Source organism: Cinclus cinclus, chromosome Z (genome assembly GCF_963662255.1).
Source record: "Cinclus cinclus chromosome Z, bCinCin1.1, whole genome shotgun sequence".
Taxonomy (NCBI): Eukaryota; Metazoa; Chordata; class Aves; order Passeriformes; family Cinclidae; genus Cinclus; species Cinclus cinclus.
In genome coordinates this window covers 81,992,532-82,013,952 of record NC_085084.1, presented here as the reverse complement: position 1 = coordinate 82,013,952, position 21,421 = coordinate 81,992,532, and the positions used below count along the sequence as shown (strand labels likewise).

Below are 21,421 nucleotides of genomic sequence, written 5' to 3'. Positions count from 1 at the left end.
CATTAGCACCAGCTATTTTTGGCTCTTTTAGAAGGTGGAATTGAATTTCTTGCTGAAGTTCATCAAATACTCTCACTTCCACCTGGATTTTCTCATGCTTTTTTCAGTTTAATTAAAATGTGCCTGGATGCCTTATCCCTCCAAGACCATTCCATGTACTCATTTTTGCAGCATGCAAGAGGTCTGTATTTCAAATGGCAATTGTTCATCAATTAGAATGGGTAAACTTAAAGGCTTCCTGCAAGAATGCTGTTTTTATGGAGATAAAGAAAAAAAAAAAAAACATCTAATGAAGAAACTCTCCTTGAAAGCAGGCAATATTTTCTTCTAACAAAAATTTTATTTTTGCTAGTAAGACAAATTAAATTGGCCTCAAAGACCTTATGCGGGCTTTGGATTTTTTGTAAAGGGTTTTTGTGGTTTTTTTGGTGTGTTTGTTTTGTTTTCTTCTTCTTTCTAACTGACGAAGGTAGCCACAAGGTAAATAAAGTACTAAGTTTCAGGGGGCTGGAATTTGGGATGGAACAGACACTTAAACAGTGGCAGTGGCATTCACCTTTAACGTTCAGATGCCAAGCTGTCAGCCAGCAACTTCAACACCACCCTTATCTCTCTTCTTTTCTATTTATACAATTACACAAAGCTATTTTTTTCCTGGGTTTAATTGCACATCAAAGAAGCAACTGAACGGATCTGTTTCAGAGGTTGCTGATAGCAGCGCTGGGGAATCCTGCAAATGGAAGTTTAAAATTTCAGTTCTTTCCAGTGCTGTATTAGATAATATGGGGAAAGCCAGTGAAACATTCAGCTAAAAGCACCCTGGCTGTGTTTCTATTATTTGCAAGTTCAAGCTGGACATAGAGAAAATTAAACAAATAATTATTATATTAACTCGCTCCCTATAACCACAGGTTTCCTGACAAAGGACACACTGATGGCAATGATTATTTCAGTTTTTCCGAGGTAGTGGCAGATCTCTGAAAACACTCGTGTCTCAGAGTCCATGAACACATCCTTAAAATGGTGTATAGCCTCTTATTCATTCAGGGATTAAAAAAAAAAAAAAAAAGGAATCTCCCAGTTCCCTTTAGGCCAAATATATTTGCCTTGGCAAATATGGATTTTGAAGGACTGCCCCAGGATTATAGGAACACAAAAATCACAACACTAAAATTGATTATATTGGACATAGTATCAGACTGAGGGTTTCACTGACTTGTTAAGTAAATGGAAATGCCTGTGCCTCTACGTTCCTGTTGTAAAATGGATGTGAGCACCACAAAGTACTTCAGCTGGCTTAAAACCATTTCCCCATCACCAAGCCTGTCTCCTCTAAGCTTTATGCACAAGAAAGGTAAACAAGCAGAGCTCCAGTCAAAGTTGAACAGCCTTTTTTGACATGTTGACTTGATTATTTCTGTCTACTTCCCCAAGCTTTCCAGCTCATACTGACTTAGTTTCTCAGATGAAACCTCTGGCAAAACTGCCTCTTGTGTTTCAAGATCCTTAAAACTCACTCCTTTTGTCTGTCTCAATGTCAATTATTGCTTATTTATGAAAGGAAAAGGAAAAACAAAACACGCCAGCTCAGACACACAAAATAATGAATAGACAAAGTTCCACATTCATAAATAAAACAACGTACTTCCTATAGCTCTTACATAATCTTAAGGGGTTGTTTTGTTTTAAATCTGGCACCATTTTAGTATGTCTTTTTGTTCTGCTACTTTGTGCTAATTTTAAGTAGGACAGGTACTTGACAAGTGAATCTTCAGTGACAGGGACTGCACTTTTATTGACTTTTTAAAAAATATTGAGCTAACTTGGAATTACTGAAGTAAACAACACTTGTGAATATAAACTAAAACAATAGGTGACTGGTACACATTGTGTGAGAATTTATTTAATTTTCAACCCGATGGAGACTGATTGCCATACCTAGACACACTTTAATCCTGTTCAAAAACATTTTTTCTTCCCTGGGATGGACATAATTCACCTCTAGGCTTGATCCCATGCCAACATATAAGTATAATTTACCATAGTAATTTGGTGCATTAATTTGTAATCAGGCTGGTTTCCTTAAGCTGTTTCTGTTCACTTGAGGAAATATGACTTTATAGAGAGCACAGCTATAAAAGGAGATGGACATGTATTTGGGGTGAGGTGGAAGAGCTGGAAGACAGCTCAGCCTTGATTGGCAGTGTTTCCTCATGCCACACAGCTTGGGCCAGTCCCAAAGAGCTAGAGAGAACGTACCTGTTTGCAGATATAACAAACTAATTACATGGAGGCAAACCTCAATGGAAATAATAATAATAAGAATTAAAATGTTCCAAACAGTACTCATCTGGGAATCTCAATTAGCTCCACAAACAGTAATTAATTTAGCTTCTTAGCTCTCTGCAAGATAGAGAATTACTAATCTTCCCATTTTATGGATGGGGATATACACATGCAGACATGTCAATGAGACTTTAGCTGGATTTAGACAGCCCATCTTCTTCCAACCTGTTCTCTACCTTGTGCTCTCTCCTGCCGTATAGCTGTTATTGTCCCTTTCTTTTTGAGCAAAATTATATTCTGCTGGTTTGGACCAAAGAAGAAATCACTCCGAAGTCTCCAAGGGCTTAACATAACTGAAGTCTGCTGTACTCACCATAAGGGTTGCATTAAATACCCTGTGCTGTGATAGAAAACATATCCAGTGGGACCCCACCGGATTTTTATTTAGCAGCCCAACAGTGAAGTTTCCCTAATGAGGCTGATGACAAATTTGGTTTTATTTCTTTTACTTAATATTGCTAAAACCCAGGAGATGATCCCATAAAAAAGTCAGATTAAACACCAGGAGAGAGACCTGCCTTTGACCTCAAATGAAGGGCAGGAATTGTTGGTGCTCTGAGGGCAGATCTCCAACACAGTGAGATAATAGATCCTTCCCTAAAATAAACACCAAGCCAGCCATATCAACAGAGCAGCCTCTAGTTTTATAATCCCTTTGCTAGTTTAAATCTCCAGATGAGTTATTATATTGCAACACATAAACAATAAGTATGTCATGACCTTACAACAGTACTCTGTAAGAATACAGAGGACTAGAAAAAATAAAGAAAAATGTTAGTGGCTTTTCAGTATTAAGTGAACTTGATTTGACTGCATTCTGACAAAGAAAATATTTGGGTAGTTTCAAAATCTGAAAGAGTATTTTATTTTTTTAGACCTTCTTACTCTATGAAATTACCTGAAAGGAGGTGGTAGCCAGGTGGGGGTTGATCTATTCTCCCAGCAATAAGACAAGAGGAAAGGTCTCAGGCTGCACCAGGAAAAGTCCAGGTTGGACAACAGGAAAAATTTCTCCACAGGAAGGGTTGCTAAACATTAGAAGGGGCTGCCCAGGGAGGTAATGGAGTCACTATCCCTGGAGGTCAAGGAAGTGTGACTATGGTTTAGTTGACATGGTGGTATTCAGTCAAAGGTTGGACTTGATGATCTTGGGAGATTTTTTCTAGCATCAACAATTCTTTGAGTTTGTTTTATGATTGTTTTAGTTCAGGATTTACTGGATATGGTATGGATTTAGTGTTGTGTGTTGCTCTGTGTAACATTCACACATAAACTATCTTTGAATGCAAGGCAATCCTTGAAGTGAGACAGGAGACAGGAGATGGTCTCATGTATTTTTATGTATTTCTCAAAGTAGGTTTGTGACTTGGAAAAGTTATTTTTCATTGTGTCTTGGTGTCCCACAAAGAAAACAAAACTTGCGGCCGGTGTCTATGGCAGCTGTGCTACTGTGAATACAGAGTGAACAAGAAATTTTAATTTCGGACTGTGTAAGGGGAGATTTCAGCCTCATTCACATTTCTCAGCTTTTGTTGACTGCAGTTTTTGTAAACTGCATGGGCATGTGGTCCATTGCAGTGACACTGGTGTCAAAAGGAACCACATCTGAGTGTGTTCATCTCCTAGAGCCAAAGTCAGCCTTAAAGTTCTCAGTTTAGGGTTACTAAATATTTCCCCCGCAAACTCCCTTTGCCACATTTCTCTGACACTAGGCAGCAGCTTGTCTGTTTTGTGTCTATTTGTTGCTGATATGAACTGTGACACGTCCAGGGGATCTTTTACAATTCCTGGTGACAAGGAAGGCTGTGAGCAGCAAAGTGTGTCACATGTATTAGTCAGCAGGGTATGAATAAAGCTGATAGCTTCATCTCTAGCTGATACTTCATGTGGCAGACTGTGTTTCTGGGGACTCCTCTGCTTGCCCCAGGGATGGATAGAAAAAAGTCCTGCTGCATCCTGGTGAAAATGTGCTCATGGTACTCGGGGCAGGCTCAGATTAGACATTAGGAAAGATGGCAGCAAGGCTGGTATGTGCAAAATGCACCAGCAGTAGGGTTCTGGAGATGGCAATAGCTGCCATGGGAGGGTGAAAGGGAGACAAAGACATTACTCAACTTAGAAGTCAAATCACCTCTTGGCATCTCTTGAAGGAGGATTGAGGAAATGTCATCCCACCCTCCCCAGTCTGAACCTAACTGAAAAGCAAATTAAACCAGCTTTTAAAATCTCTGGAAAATATTGCAGCACATTACATTGAAGCTGCCAGTCAGGCAGATGCATTCCTTTAATGCCCAGGATTAGTGCTCTTCCCCAATTAGAAGGAAAAGAATCACAGCTCTAGTGAAAAGTGGCTATGGGGACACCCAATAATTTCCATGGACTTGAAAATAAACTCCAATGAAAAACTCCAGCTAACTTTCCAGGGAGACTCATTGTGGGTATGCACAGTCCTTGTGTGCCTTTATCACAAGGTCCCTCTTTCCATCCCTGAGATAAAAACAATCAGCTTCAGAGCCACCAGTGCCATCCAATCCTGACAGCCCAGTCCTTGAAAAGCTCCTTGACGTGGGAGGGTTTTTTGCTTTCTAAACTCAGTGCTAGAAGGAGAATGAGAGGATGATCTCTGCATCTACAAAGTAGTTGGGAACAACAGCAACATCTCTTGCTCCCAAGAAACTTGTCACCATTTTAAGATACTCCACCCCATCTGGCAGGGGGAGAGGGAAGAGGATTATTCTGTTCTCTGAGATGGGCCCAAGCAAAAGAGAAAACACCAGGGGAAAAAAGAGAGAAGAGGTCTGCAGATGAACAGTCAGCATAGACAAAGTGTTATCAGCCCAGGCAATAAGCTGAAGCATGACTGCACTAAACAAATCACAGTGGAATCAGCAACTGGCAAAGTAATTGGCGTTATTACAGCTGATGGAAAATTTCTGATGCCGCCCATGTTCACTTTCGAAACACTGCTCAGACATTTAATTGGCTCAGTTCACATTTACATGATTGCTCTTTTTGTCCTTCTGGAGTGTATCAGGCCTGTATTTGCACACAGAAACTTTTGGACGTGCCTCCCTGGCTCTGTCCATCAGCTGTGAGACAGGGAATGATGTTTTGCACAAATCAGGCAAGGTAAGGGAAATATGGAGAAGAATGGGTATCACCTAAATAATTTCAATCTCTCTGTTATCCTAGTTCTTTTTAAATTCAACTGTGGAACTACCAAATAGTCCTGTGCTTGTAGCACCTAAGATACTGTGAGTTAAATGCAAGGGAAAAAACTACATGTGTTGATGTCCAAAAAGGGTGAGTTTGGTGCTTTAGTCACAATATAGGTAAAATTGCTTTCTCTGTCACATAGAAATAAATGTTCCTGTGAGCCCCCTCTGGCCTATTAATCACACCACTTATTGTAATCACAGGATGGTTTTGGTAGGAATCACAGGATGGTTTTGGATGATTCAAGATCATCTCATTTCTACCTTTCTGCCATGGGCAGGGCCACCTTCCACTAGGTCAGGCAGGTTGGAGCACCATCCCACCATTCATCCTGGCTTAGAACACTGTCAGGGTTGGTAGTAAAATATTAATAATGGCTGAGTGTCTGTGCTCAGAAAGCTCTTCTCCTTCAACTTGCTGGACTTTCTTGCCAAACTGTCCTCATCCTATGAACCATTGTCTAGAAGACCAATTCCTTCCTGCAGGTCAGGCTGTGTGGACAGGGAAGGGAAATTTCAGCCAGAGCCATCCTAGTTTTCCCCAGTGTTTTATAAAAGCCTCACAAAATCATTAACCTGTAGGCAGCAGCCAGGATCTTGAGGTATATGAAATTGGGGAATGGTGCTTTTTTAAACTTTCATGAGAAAAAGTAGCTTGGCTGAGTCACAGATTCCTCCACTCCCTAGGCCTATTCTTGGCCAATTGATCTGCCCATCACAGGACAACCAAGTTTGGGAATAACAAGCTGTTTCCTTGGCCAGAAAATATGTCTGTAGGGTGGACAAGGCTGTGGAGGAAGGAAGTTATTGTCCACTTCCCTCCTTTTCTCTTTGAGTGTGTTGAGAGCTGCATGACCACAGGCTGTCTGCAGACAGCAGTGGCTCTGCAGATGTGTGGAGGGATGGTGCCTCAATTATCAGGGAGTAATTTCTGAGTTCTTCCTGGAAGCAGAGGGAATATTTCTGAACTTGATTGATTCGTTCACCAGATGATATCTCTAGGGTATAAACCATTTAGGTTTACAGCTTTTTTCCAAGGAGGAGGGAGACCAGAGAGGCTCATTTGTCACATCTCCTCACATTGCAAACCAGGAGCAGTGCCATGCTGGGAGACTCACAGTGCCAAAGGGCATTTGGCAGCATGGATCCCAGAAATTTCTGGAGCTTCTTGACATCAGTCTTCCTGTTCTGCTTGAATAGAAAAGAACCCTCACTTCGAAATGATGTGGCATGTGATAGCAAAGAACAGGCCAGAGGATTTGAAGGGACACAGTAGCAGTTCAACAGCAAATGTGTTTGTTCCAAAAATGTGTCTCCTCAAAGCCTGCAGTAAGGCTACCTGGAATACAAAAACCCAATTTGGGAATGCCATGGGTTCCCAACTCAGAGCCCAGAAGGAAGGCTTCAGGATTAAATCCTTGTCCCAGGAATTTAATCCCTGCAGGATGCCCACAGAAGCACAGAGTTGAAGAACTGGACTATTTTAAACAAGCAGGTGCTTTCCCTCCTCCAAAAATTGGCTAATTATGCGTCAGCTACTGCTACAGTTAGATTTTGCAGGGACTTCCAGTTTTTGCCCTCATGACTCTGGGCCTCCCAAGTGGCAGCTGCTGCTGCTGCTCACAGACACCAACACAGGACCTGGTGAGTTCTACAGAGCCTCAGAACCCAAGAAGACTGAACCCAAGCTGCTCTCAAAGCAAATTTGAGAATGAACAAACAGGAAGCACAGAGGAGGTCAGATCATTGCTTCTCTATGCCAAACAGGACTTACAGAAAATCCCACTAGAAAGGGCCAGCTGACAATGGCCAGTGGCAAAAATGGAAGGAAAACACAGGCAGCCTCATGCTATTTGGTTTATCTACCAAGCTGAATATTTTCCCTTCCACTGCTTCAGAATTCTTGACTCTAAAAGAAAGTCTGGAGACAAGCAATCCAGCACCACAGAAAGCCAAAGGAGACCTGTCCATGCCCTTAATCAAAGTTTGGTGCAAGCCTTTGGCTCTCATCCCATGTGACACTGTCTACTCATGGGTAAATCTTCCTATGGGTCATGCAATGCACCCCTGGCATTTAGAAAATCAAGATCTATTCTGCTCTGCGGCTGCAATGGAATCACCTTACTCAGGTTGTTGTTTTTTGGGTTTTTTTTCCTGTTTTCTGAAAAAGGAATAATGTTATGCTCTGTTTACTGAGACACTGAAATTTATGTATGAAAAGCACAGCATCAAAAGTAAGTATTGTCACTCAAAGCAAAATGAAGGTGTACAAAAAACCCTAAGTAATATGTCTGCAATTGAAATCCTGACACCAGATGCCAGAAGTGTGTTGAATTTGCTGAGGTACTCCTGCTGTTCTTTTTCATCAGGCATAGGGAAATACTGCTTTGCAGATAAACATTGTGAAATGGTGAATGTCCAGAACTTAATGAAGTCCATTATAACAGATGAAAATGAAGCTTTCATTGGTTTATGAATGCCTTATTCATTTTAGTTTTGGGTTGTTTTTAAAAAAAAAAAATCGAGAAAGAATGTTTTCCCTAAGCAAGTGCCAAGTAAGAGAGTAAACATCTTCTGCTCTTACACCTCCATCTCCTCCTCAAGACTGTCACTCCTGCAAGGAAAGGCTCTCATTATGCCAGCATTGCCCACAATCCTGTTGCAAACCTCTCCCAGTGAGATGCAACTCACTAGCATCAGCTGGCCACAGCTGGCTGCACAATGGGCTCTGCAGAGCCTTTTCCCACTCCTGCCTCCCTCTGGGGTGTTCTTCACCTTTTATTGCCACACACACTTTGGGCCAAGAAAATAATATATTTGCTTTATGATGCTCTGGCCATGACAGGGATTTTATAGACTGCCACAATATCATCTTCATAACTGTGGCCATACTGCTGATTAAAAGGGTCACACTGGCACAAGGGAATCTCTAATGTCTTTATTTGTTCACAGGAAGGATACACCAGGAGTTCAAGTTTCTCTGTTCAGCTTTGGACTCTTGGTGCTTTGATCCTGATCACCTTTGAGAATAAAAGGGGAATTTAGCTCTTAAATATGGTTTTGTCACTGGTGTCTCAGTTAACACCACCCATAAAAGGGTCATTTTTGTTGTTACACAGGACAAGGCTGAGACCACAGACTTGAAATAGGAGTAGAATGATAAAAACTGTATATTTTTAGCTAAAAAGAGACAATCATTAATCATGTAAATAAATAAGCGACTACACAGTTTAAGTAACACAGTCCATTTTGTTGTTCTTTCATGAAGAGGAGTGAAGAAAAAAGATTTCAAGGCTTAAGAAAGATTTCTGCTTTTTTTTAGTTGTAGAATTATGCATCCTGGTATTTCAGCACTACAGACACCTGCTGACAGTATGATTGCAAAACAGGACATTCTTGAGGTTGCAAGAAAACAGTCACAAAAATGAGAATCCTACTATCAAGTAAAATATCTGAAGACTGTGGGTTTGAGTGTGTGCATTTTTTCTCTGACTTCTAAAAGCATTCACATCCTCAAATTCAAACAAGCAGATGGCTGCCAGAACCACTCTGAAACCAGAAAGCTGCTTGCCTTGGGCACATTATTTTGGTGTCTTGGCCCCTTGACTCTCTCATGGATTTTTATTTAATTTAAATTTGATCCAAGGCGATTAGAGAAGATTTTCAAATCACTGATAACCTCTGAACTTCAATGATGACATTTCAGGACATTTTATCTTAAAGAAGAGATAAGGGCAGAAATGGCCAAACACTCACCATTCAATAGGAGCAGAAAATACAATGACATAACTTATGGTTTCAGTCACAGCTGAAGTAAGCTGCTGAGGCTGTACAAAGAAGAGGTGATACTGGTGTGGTGGGGGGGAGAAATATTTTGCAAGTTGCAACCATGACACCACTTCCTTTTGCTGACACTACACAGCTGCAGATGATCACAACTTCAGCCCTACCTCCATGTTCTTAAGAAGCACCCCTAAGTCATACCTGCTCCTGGCTGGGTGTCTGAATTTTACTTTCTGTCCTCAGGAAGAGTGCAGAAATGTAATCTTTGATATGAAGCTGGGTCTTAGGAATTGCCAATAGATAAAGAGCCTTGCATTCATTTCCCCTGCAACTCTGACTGCTCTTCAATCCTGACCTTGATTGCTCCCAGTGAGAGATAATACAAATCTCATTCCTCATGTAGACTTCCCAAGATGTTGTCTTGAGCTTCATCTCACAGGTGCTAAATGGCTTTTCATGCAGGAGATAAGCTGAAGTTCTCTGATGAAGGATAAGGCTGATAAATTTGCTCCCTGGGAGCCAGGGGACAATGTGGGTAAAGGTCACTTGGGAGAGAGAACTAAGCTGGTAGCACAGCGGGTCAGGATGACACTGAATCATGATCAGGCCACCATCTCAAGGAGATGAGCAAGGCATTGCAGAGAGTACAATTTCTTCTGATGCTCTCTTCCTAAGTAATGTGAAAGGAAAGATTTCTTTTTTTCCTCCCTTACCCTCTCAGGGCTTCTCATGGACTCCTTCCAGCCATCTGAGGCTCTTGTTTTTACACTTCCACCAACCTCCTGCACCTTTATCCAGTCATCGTGTCATGGTGTGACCATTCCCTCTCAATTTTCCTACTTCACCCACGTATCCTCACCAAGATAATGCTTTACTCATATCCAGGTTTCTTATTTGTCATCATTCTTATTGAACTACAGGCATTTATTTAAAAAAATGGGAGCATCATCTAGTGCAGCTGCTGCTCAAACATAAAGGACCAAAAAAACTACAGCATTCCTTTATAAAGAGATCAGTGAGAACTAATTTTGGTGGTACACAGATAAAATACTGATTTAATTTATCTGGATCTAGTAAAATCTGAAAAGAGCTTATAAGAAATCATGCCTATACCTCAGTTAATGAAATTCTGGGCTGCTTCTGGGAAGGCTGACAATTGTAAAACCAGTCTGCCAAACTTTCATTCACAGCTTCATTGCAAAGTCATTACAGATATGACAAAACCCACCAAACTCACAGAGGTGTGTGCGAACCCCCATGTGAGAATAGGGAGCACCACATTTTCTCCCTCCCCAGGCAACCTGGCAGCTCAAAGGGGGAGAGGAGATCAAGGAACAGATGCTCCTAATGTTGCCAGCAATACTCAATGATGCAAGACCATTTTTTTTCCCCAAGAACTTGAATCTGAAATCACCTCTGCAAGAAAATCATATGAGCTTTCACTGCTGATGGTGCTCCCAGATCCTCTCCCATATGAAGAGGGCTGCCAGAGGTCTCAGGATCCATCCACACCCTTCCCACAGCACCACAGAAGGATTTGAGTTGAAAGCGACCTTAAAGATCATTTATTCCAGCCCCTCTGCCATGGGCAGGGACAGTTCCCACTAGACTAAGGTGTTCTAAGCCTTGTCCAATCTGGGAACATTTCCAGGGATGGGGTAGCCACATCTGCTCTGGCCACCCTGTGCCAGAGCCTCACCACCCTCACAGCCAAGAATTCCTTCCCAATATCCCATCTAACCTCTGCCTCTGGCAGTGGGAAGCCATTCCCTGTGTCCTGTCACTCTTGCCCTTGTCCAAAGTCCCTGTCCAGCTCTCCTGGAGCCCCTTTAGGAAATAAAAGGGGTTCTAAGGTCCAGGACACTGATAATTTTGGCCAGCCAAGCTGTCTGCCATGCCCTCAGAGCTGGGCACGCGGGTTGATGCAGATTGTTTTCAATGGTGTTCTTTGCATCTGGTTTGCTGCACCCAGAAAACACAGAAGACTGAAATAAATCCATATGCACCCTACCAACCTATCTGCAGGTCATCTGTGCCCCAATCCCCTTGTGTTTATATTTGTGCTTGTTATGACACAGGGAATGAGGGTGAGCATAAAAACATTACTCCCTGGGGAATAGTGATTTTCAAGCTGTTACTATGCAGGTAAAACACAGGGTGCTGGCATGTAATGCCTGCAAAGTTTGATGCCTTGATTTCTGTTGTTGTGGATCAATATTAATAGCAATATTATATTTCCAGAGCTGGCAGAACTATTGATTATTTGGTATGTAGCAGTTCATGTATACTTGAGAGCAAACTGGGACACTGAAACAACAAATGTGTAGCTGTTAACAAGCAACACAGGACATTGAGTTTCAGTGACACAACTGGGATATCACTTCCTTTGTCTAAAATGGAACATCTTTAACATGTGAAAAGTATAATTTACTTATCTGACTTAGTGCTGTACCTGTGGAAAATGCCTTTTTCCCCCTGAAACCTGCAGATTAAGGTCATGTTTCCAAATATGTGCCAAATAAAATCAATAATTTCATCCTCACTGTGACCAAACACTTAAGGTATTCTTGAAGGGAAAATGTTTTGTTTGGTATGTTTAAACAAGTATTAAATCAGATCACCTTGTGCATGAGAAGATTTCAATGAAAGGAAAGATAATTAAACATTGCATTTTGGTTATAGGACATGAGCCAGAGTTATTTCTTTTCAATGAGATTTTTGACTCAGTGAGAAAAAATAAATACCTGTATCTATATATATGTGTAAATATATTTTGATATAGTGAACTCAAAATAAAACCTTCTATGTCAAACAAAGGGCTTACCTAGATTTGAAAGACATAATGCTGTATCCTTCCTTGAGCTTCTTTATTATATATAAGTCTACAATTGTCTCCTAGGGATACATTTAACTATCAAGGACCAAACTGTTGAAAGCAAATTATACAGAACACCTATCTTTTGGCTGAAATTTATTGAAAAAGGAACCCCCTCATGGTAATGGGGAAAAAAATTAATAGGTGACATTCCCTGTTGCAGCAAATAGCACCTCAATGACTTAATAATCTTTACATGAGCTTGAAGAGTCTGCGGAGGTGGCTAGTAAATATAGTAAATGTACTACACATTGCATTTTTGGGGATAATATAGCCTTTCCTCTGCTATCAGCATGTTCAACCCTGCAGGCTTAGCTGCCTTAGTAACTGCCTACAATTTGGACAGGTCAGGATCAAGGGAGACTGAATCAGCTTCTGGTGGTGGGTCCCCTCTCCCAGTGCTGACAAATGGAGTTTAGAGTGAAGGAGTCCAGTTTCTCACTTGGGCCTGAGCCTCTTCAGCCAGTAATAATAAAATGTGCCCAGAAATATTCCCGGGCATGGAGGCCAACTGGCACAGAGAGGTTTGTACCTCTGCTCACAGCCATGTCTTAGCTTTCCTAGCACAGCAGCTAAATGCAAACAGTTCACAGGGATGAATCCTGATCCATGCTTAAGGATGATTTAGGAGCCTGCTAGTTGGACCAAAAGTGTGGCGAGAACTGGTTAAGTACTTTGAGTATACCCAGTTACACTCCCCTGAGCATTCCCAGATACCGTTTAGCTTGCTTAAGTTATTGTTATGACATATTTCTTTTCCTGATCAAGATAACTTCTTTCCAGCCAGAAGGGAATTGTATGGCTGTAAATTTGGTTATGACAATAATCCTTTTGCTGGTCCATGAAATCACTCTTACTCAACAGGACGCGTGTTTACTGCTGTCTGCAATCTAAGAATATTTGCAAGGAACCAGATGTGGTGTGTTTAAAGTGAAAAAATGTAATGTGTGGACAGATGAACTTCACAAACAAACTTCTGCCCTCCTTATCCCATTGCACATCACTGACATCTGTCTGATACTACAGTTTCAAAGTTTGATACTTTAAATTGCTTACTCTCAAAAAACATCCTAGCTCAAGTACTTGCCATATGCTCTAACTGTGCTGTATTGGTGTTCTAGTTTTGTCTGGGACAGGGTTGTTTTCTTCCCAGGGGCTGTTACTGGGCCATGTTTTGGGTTTGTGCTGAACACAGGGTGGATAACACAGAGATATTCTTGTTATTGCTGAACAGGGTTTGCACAGAGCCAAGGCCTTTGCTGCTTTTTGCACTGCCAGGCTGGGGAGGGCATGGGGGTAATTGGTAGATTAGGAGGAGACACAGCCAGGATAGGTGATCCCAAGTGATCAAAGTGATGTTCCAGACCATGTGGCATCATGGTCAGTGTACAAAGTAGGGGGGAAGAAAGAGGAAGGGGGAATGTTTGGAGTGATGTATTTGTTTTCCCCAGTCACTGTTACTTGTGATGGGTTGCAGCTCTTTGGAGGTGGCTGAACACTGAATCAATTCCCTTTTTTGCTTTGCTTGTACTCATGGCTTTTGCTGTGCCTATTAAACTGCCTTTATCTCAAACCATGAGTTTGCCAGCTTTTACTCTTCCAATTCTCTCCCTGACCCTGCTGGTGGGGGAGTGAGTGAGGGGCTATGAGGGGCACGTAGGGGTTAAACCATGACAACTAGGATACCATTAGATGTCCCACAGTAACTTTCTGTCCTGACCTCCAAAAGGCAGAGCAAGTCTGTTCTCATGGATTTCTCTGAGCTACAAGAAGCTGAATGCAAGCTCTTTACTTCAAGAAGAATTGATTTTTTCAAGGCAAGGCCATTGGCAGAAGGTAGAGCAGGATTAATGCAATCCCAAACCAAGAGGGAAAATCCTGGTACTGTGTCACCCAAACCTTGGCACCCTCCTACACTCCAGAGGGACTCATGGCAGAGCAGGGAGGCACCTCTCTTCACCATGCACACCACAAAGCCTTCCAAGTGAAAAAGTTTCAAAGTTGGCATCAGGAACTCTTACTCTGATATGGGAGCTGTTCAGAGGAACACATTCCTTTGAATGGTTTAGCTCATGACACTTCTAACAACCACCTGTGCAGCAACCTACTCATGGTTTGCAGACAGAGCTTGGGAGGGAGCTCCTTATCCTGGTGAGCTGGCTGTATTTCAGCAATGCACTTTCTTTGTGGACAGCACCAAGGCTGCCATCCAGCTTTTGCAATTTTGACTGTTTTTCCCAAGGTAAAATTGGTGCAGACCTCTGTCAGGAGTTGGTGTCACCTCCCATCTCCTGTTGGGACACATTTTGGCCCTGGAAGAAGCAGCTGAAAGGCACCATGTAGATGTAGGCTCACAGCCTTGATATTTCACGGTGGTTTCCTGACTCAGTAAGCAACAATGCCAGGAGGATGGCAGATTCCTTCATGCCAGCAGAATCTAATGCCTTATGATCCTGTGATCTAGCGCAAAAGGCAGGAGGAGTGGGAAGCCCAGCAGGCACCTGATTGAAGAGGCTGGGGGAGATGAGAGGAGATGGTGTCCTGCTGTGTGCTTCTCCCACCTCCATAACCTCCTTATTTTCAAAGAGCATCCACAGGGCTGTGGTAGCAATTGTTCTCCACACTCGCTGCATCATCATCTCCACTACACTGACAGTTTGGGATTCTCACACTGCCAGCCCTTCTTCTTCCTGACACTGAAATGAGCAGCCTGTTTGGCTTCGGGAGGAAGAAAAAAGTCTGCAACTCAGGCACCCCTGTGCTAACAATGCACAGGATGATGCTGCATAGCCCATAACCAGAATGGGTTGCCCAGGCATACAATCATGTTTAGACAGATCCAGGGACATTCCACTTCCATGTCTTCCTATTTTCCTTCCAAAAGTGACCACAGTGCCTGGTCAAGGTTTGGCACAACTACTATTGATGTGCAGAGCCAGCAGTGAAATAGTGGTTTTTTTTAATGTTTGATTTTCAAGGAGGCTGCAGATTTCCCTTGGTCATTAAGATGAAAAGAAGGCTAATACAAAGCTAGAGCAAAGTTTAAGGAGCAATTCTACACAGGCAGGTAAGATAAAGTAAAAGTTGTTATTTTCTGTTTGGCCCTGTAAAATGAGAAATACTATCAGGGCTGTGAATTTTTTGAAACCAGCATTTTTTCTTTTTTCCTTGGAAGGGCTGAAATAGATTCAAGCAACACTATTATTATCTCTAAAATGACAGAGACATTTTCATGTGAGTTTCCCCTCACAGTCTGATATCCATATTCACCATGTGCATTCCTTTGATTTGGGGACTGCAGCTCCCCTGTGGTCCAAGAACTCAAGGTTCATTTTGTGTTGCTCTTTCTGCCAAAATGGGATTATAAGAGACAGAAAAAAATCGCAAGGTCACCCACTGCCTTGATAGAAAGAGGAGGGTAGGAGAATATTAGGAAGAAATTATTAGCTCTAATATCCAGCTGCATTTGGCAAACCTGAGTGTATTTGGATTGCCTATACCAGCATTTCACTCTCCTGCTTCCAAATTATTGCCCTGGCCCCAGTGATTAACCACCTGAATACCCCCAAGTAGGATATTCACAGAAAAGATCTCATAGATCTCATGATGAAAAGGCTATTCCTGGCCTTCTTTCCATCACATCATAATCTGTTCACTAATATGGCTTGAGATCTCAGCTGATCAAAAGGTCATAAGATGCTACTGCTAAGTATCACTCTGTCTCTGTTCAGCCAAAGGCATTTTTTTACTCCATTCAACAGGCAGGGAAATGTAATAGCAAAGCCTCCAAATCTGTTTGTATAATAGATGCAGTCTTTTCTTTATGGCATTATTCATCCTTCAGGGAATGACACCTGATAAATAAATCTCTAGCTCCCAGAATTTAAATAAAACAAAGGCAAATCGTATCCCTGTGCACTATAAATATAACACTGCACATAGCATAAGACTTCCCAGTCTTCCACCATCTCCTTTGCTAAAAAGCCTATAAAGAGCTGACCATCCTCAGATTCTGCCAAAATCAAGGAAGCCCAAATCTCTGAGGAAATTACAAAAAGCATGACAATATTAACAGAGGAAGGATTTAAAGATACATAACTCACTTAGTCTAATGAAATGGTAAAACTTGTACCATTTTGTCTTCATGCTAGTAAAAACCAGCAAGGTAAGAAAGAGGGGTTATCAACACATTGATAGCAGTAATGGAGTGAAAACAGGGGGAAATCTAATAAATGGGTCAATGTGTTTCCCAGGGAATAACACCAGGGGAGACAATTTCCAAGCATCCTGAGATTAATAAAATAGTGAAACACATCCTACTCAACAACATGACTTGGCCCAGGTGGTTGCCATTGCACTGGTGGTAACTGGTCCATGTGATGCCAGTCATTGACTCCAACAGCAACTGCATCCACTTCTCTGGCTATCCTTCTCCAAGCCTCTGAACATGGGCAAGGATCACTGCTCAAAACAGCAAGGAGAGAGGGCACCACTGACAAGAGTCACCTGTCACCTGAAGGCTGTGTCTAGCAGGTCTGCAGAGGTACTTCCTGTGAGCAATGCCACTGGGAAACTGTTTTGTGTTTCCAGCACACCTGAAGTTTGTGTTGTCGTAAACAAATTAAACACCTCAGCACTTCCCAGACTATCCGCTCACTCTTTGGCTTTCCAGAGCTCTAAACCAGGACCAACAGACAGTTTCTTTAACTGCAACTGGCAGTCATTTTGCTCCTCTCCATGCTTTCAAAGCTGAGAGCCATCAAAGATTAGGAGAAAAAAATCATGACTCTTTTTCCCTAAGAAGCAGAACTGGTAATAGGCTTCAGGAAAAATCCTTCTAAATGCAAGTGATAAGCGTAGACTGTGTGAAGGCTGACAGGTCTGATTATAATTATCACTGCGAGGGGACTAGCACTAACCTCCCTTCTGGAAGGCAATGACAGTTCCTGGAAGGGAACATGCAAGTGAATTATCATAAACAAAATCATTGCAGGTAGAGTTGTCTTTCACTGGGAAACTAAACAAGATCCAGACTGGGGGGCGAAAAAAAACAAAAACCCAAGCCCTAAGAATTTACTAAAGTTTATCCTGATAGAAAATGACACTTAATCATGCATTTAAGTTTTTCTGACTTTAGAATAATGGGATTAAAAGAATCAAGTGGGACACCTGAAGTGTAAGATGGAGCCAGGCATGCAAGAGATGTTTGGAAATAAAAGATACATTCTGAAAGTACACTTGAAGAACATTTAAACATATACAAGCAGTCCCTGGGAGGATGTTGGTTCAGACTGAGGTAAATATTCAAAACTAAGGAAAAGCCCAAGCCACCTTGCACCAACCTTTCCCCCTTCCTCACATCCTAGCAGGAAGAAAGCCAAACAAAACCAACACAAATCTCTTCAAATTGCTTCTATCCATAGACATCCTTTCTTTGCATCTATACATTAACTGAAATATAATGGAATCAGATTTCAGCAGGTTGTGAGGTAGATAGGATAGGTAGTAGTCCCTCAAGATCATCCTGCCCTGATCTTTCCACTTTCTTTGATGGCATTCTATTTTTCTTAGTCTGCATGTTTTTTTCACATTTCTTCACTCCATTTCCATTGGAAACTTGGAAAGAGAGAAGCTTGGGCAATCTGGACTGAAACTAGCAGTATCCTAGCTGTTTTTCTTTTTTTCCCAAAAGGGAAACAGATATTATCTTAACAGGGACTACAACTGCATAGGACATGAAGAGCCTCAGAGTCAAAAGCAGTTCTAGGAGTTTCATTCTCATTATATCTCAATGGAGTGGAGCAAATAAACTGTGCAAGGAGACATATGGAAGCTCACTACGTAAATGGCCTATTTAAGGCTCTTACTTCCTAATTAGGTCCTGGTGTCAGGAGGTTGGTAACAATTATTCACACACATAGATCATTTAGATACAATGCAAACTGTTCTAAAACCCAAACCAACATAATGGCATGCATTAAAAGAACCCCAAGTTAACATTTTAGACTAATTTTGTTAGTGGTTGGACTATCAGTTTCTGTGATACTCATACCTAAATTTTGTGCAAAACATTGCAAAATTGTGTTTGGAAAGGGAAAAGAAGGAAACAAAAACTATCACAGCCATATCCCCTTGCTCTTACCTTGTTCACAGATTTCGTCACTGGACTCTGCACCGGGAACCCACAATCTCTTCCCAAATTCTTCATTTGACTCTGATGTTTTCCAGAGCAAAGAGAAAAAAAAAAAAAAAAGAAATCCTTGATTGTAGGGATGACTATGTAAAAAATTGTCACAAACATCCTAGTTTTGCTCTGCCCTTTCGATTTCCTTACATGTTTCAGTATGACCACTATCACCATTTGCCAGCTGGGGCCCTGTGAGCACCCAGTGCTCACCCTCAGATCCCTCAGTGTTCTGTACAGCCCCCCAAACTTCCCCTTACCCCACACAGATGTGTAAACTTCCCCTCCCAGGTGTCCCCTGTGAGCATGCTGGAATTACAGAGCCACCACAGCTCTGTCCAGCAGCCATGAGGCACAAAATGAACTGTGATCTCAGGGAGTGATGCCATGGATTCCTCCGACAACCTGTGCTGGAAAATCTTGGGAAGAGAGCAGGAAGGTGTCTCAAGGAGACAACCCACCTGGTTTGTACAGAGTTAAAGTAGGGAGCTGGAGCCAAGGATTACCACATTGCAAAACCATTTAAAACAGAGTAAGGGCTCATGATTCAACAATGTGACAACAGCAAACCTGATCTGCACTGCGCTGTGGTACTTCTGGTATGAAAATGAGGTCTTCTTCTCTCCTTCCTCCCCTCCCAACTCCTCTCCGGCCCTTCACACAAAGGTGAAATATTTTACATTTTCACCTGTGGTGATGCAGATCAGAGAGTGTTTGCTTTGCTATTCTTTGCTTTTCACTGATTTTGCCAAAGACATCCTTTTAAGCATCAGTCTGTGCAAAGATAATAGGTGACACAATTCTCTGTAACTGGAATCAGCAACAAATCAGCCATCTGCCACTCCAGGGGTCTGAGATTAACCCAGCTACTGGACCGTGACTGCAAAGCATTTGCACATTTAGATTACAGAAATATGAGGTTACAGGTCCAAAAAAATAAGACTGGGAGTGGAGAAAGTGTGGGGAGACAGAGTGGAAGACAGCCCTAGGGAGAGACCTTTAGATTAACCCTTACAGACACAAGTCACCTCATAACAGCTCCAAGTAGACAATGTTTCTCATAATAAAGTGCTAAAAGGATGAAGGATTTGAAGGAAGCAACTTGACACACATTAGACATCATGTTTCTGGAGCATACATCTAAAGACACTTCTTTTAGACAGAGAGAAATAAAGACAAAATGCATACAGCTGCTTTTTCAGAACCTTCTCTTCTTGGGAAGCATGACCAAGCTGCCCAGAGGACTCACTTGACCACATGAAAAGAACAAGAGTAGCATTTTTGCCCCGAGATGGACAAGATGCATTCCACAATCTCCCCTATGGTCAAGATTTCGAGAAATGAAAGATGTCTGCCTACTGAAATAACAGGGTTTGTGAAGATCTCTTAATTTGTTGCTCCCTTCTTGAATAACGAACACTATTTTGCTGCTGTGCACATATGGATGCTGTCACTCCACATTAATACCTTTCCATGTCTTTAGGATCCTCTTTATAAACCTGCTGGGAATTGTTGTTTGATAACTGAAGTATTTGAAAACTGAAGAAGTTTAAACCAGTAGTAAACACAATCTGGGTCCAGACCTAAAAGCATGAGAGATGGTCTGTAGAGTGCTTGGTGTGTCAGGACAAGAACCAGAGTCTCCTCTGGTCATGCTGATAGGTTTCAACCCCCACTTTCTCTTGCAGGTTAGAATTCTGCAGATCTCTGAGATTCCCATCCTCAAAGATCTCAGGTTAAAAAGAGGAGGTTCTGCCCAGAGGAACGGGTGTAGCTGTAGCCAAAAGTGTCAGCAAGAATGTCTAGAAAATTCTGTAACATCTCACCTACAAGGAAAGACTGAAGCATTGCAATTGTTCTGTCTGGAGGAGAGAGGAGTCCAGGGAAATCTTGAGCATTTGCCCATGCCTAAAAAGGCTCCAGGAGAGTTGGAGAAGAACTTGGGGCAAGGACATGAAATGACAGGACAAGGGGTAATGGCTTCCCACTGCCAGAGGGCAGGGATAGATGTGATATTGGGAAGGAATTTTTGGCTGGGAGAAGCCCTGGCACAGGTTGCCCAGAGAAGCTGTGGCTGCCACATCCCTGGAAGTGTTCTAAGGCTGGATGGGGCTTGGAGCAACCTGGTGTAGTGGGAGGTGTCCCTGCCCATGACAGGGGGAGGAACTGCATCAGCTTGAAGGTTCATTCAAACCCAAACCATGCAAGGGTTATGTGATTCTATGAAATTCAGGCAAGGTCTGCACGGCGTGTGCCCTGGGTGGGGATGGTATTTCAAATAGCTCAACTTACAACATCCAAAGAGACAACTGAAAACCAAGCAGCATGCACATGTGTTTACAGTAAACCTATGTGTTTTATACATGTCCTTTATTCAGAGAAAGCAGGTAGGATCAGGTGGAAGGTACAAGAACACACTCCAGGTTCTTTGGCCAACCCTCTTTTTGATATTTCTATCATGAAGAAACCAAGCTTTTCCTGGGCCAAGCACTGCACACCCTGCAGTCACAACAAAGGAAAAGAGAAAGAATAAATGGCAGCACCTTCTCTGCACAAGCCCAAGTTGAACTGCAGCAAATACAGGGTACAAAGCACAGCTGAGAGGTGAGGAAGACCAAGGATCAGCTGCTTTATTCATCCTGTTCCATAAAAAATCTGCTGGTGTCCACTTAGAAATGAGTGCCACTCCCAACAGTGTTAATTTGGAGCACTTGATCCTCCACAGAGGAAGGACTATTGATCTGTGAGGAGCTGTGAGAAGAGGGTGAGGGGAACATGCTAGACAACACCTTTAAGTCTGCCTGAACTCCCCCCTATTTATCACAGTACTTCCAAAAGCCTTTCCTGGGCAGGGGTATGTGCTCCCAAACCAGGTCTACATGTCTGAGACCAAAGGTGAGGTTTGAAGTGGTTTGAATGTGTACTAGGGCATGGTTTTCAGGTGAGAAAGAGGTCATGGGGATCATCCCATGCCTGAGACTACAAAATGGGCCAAGCTAACAACCCAATAATCCACAA

General features: G+C 42.2%; 1 protein-coding gene across 1 annotated transcript in view; it reads right to left on the bottom strand.

The window, feature by feature from the left end:
• The window catches only part of SETBP1 (SET binding protein 1), a 246,319-nt gene that overhangs the window by 121,371 nt on the left and 103,527 nt on the right, over window positions 1-21,421 (bottom strand). The window contains exon 3 of the mRNA XM_062512763.1: window positions 18,362-18,433. Within this exon, the coding sequence (XP_062368747.1) occupies window positions 18,362-18,433 (72 nt within the window). The remainder of the gene's footprint in view (window positions 1-18,361; window positions 18,434-21,421) is intronic.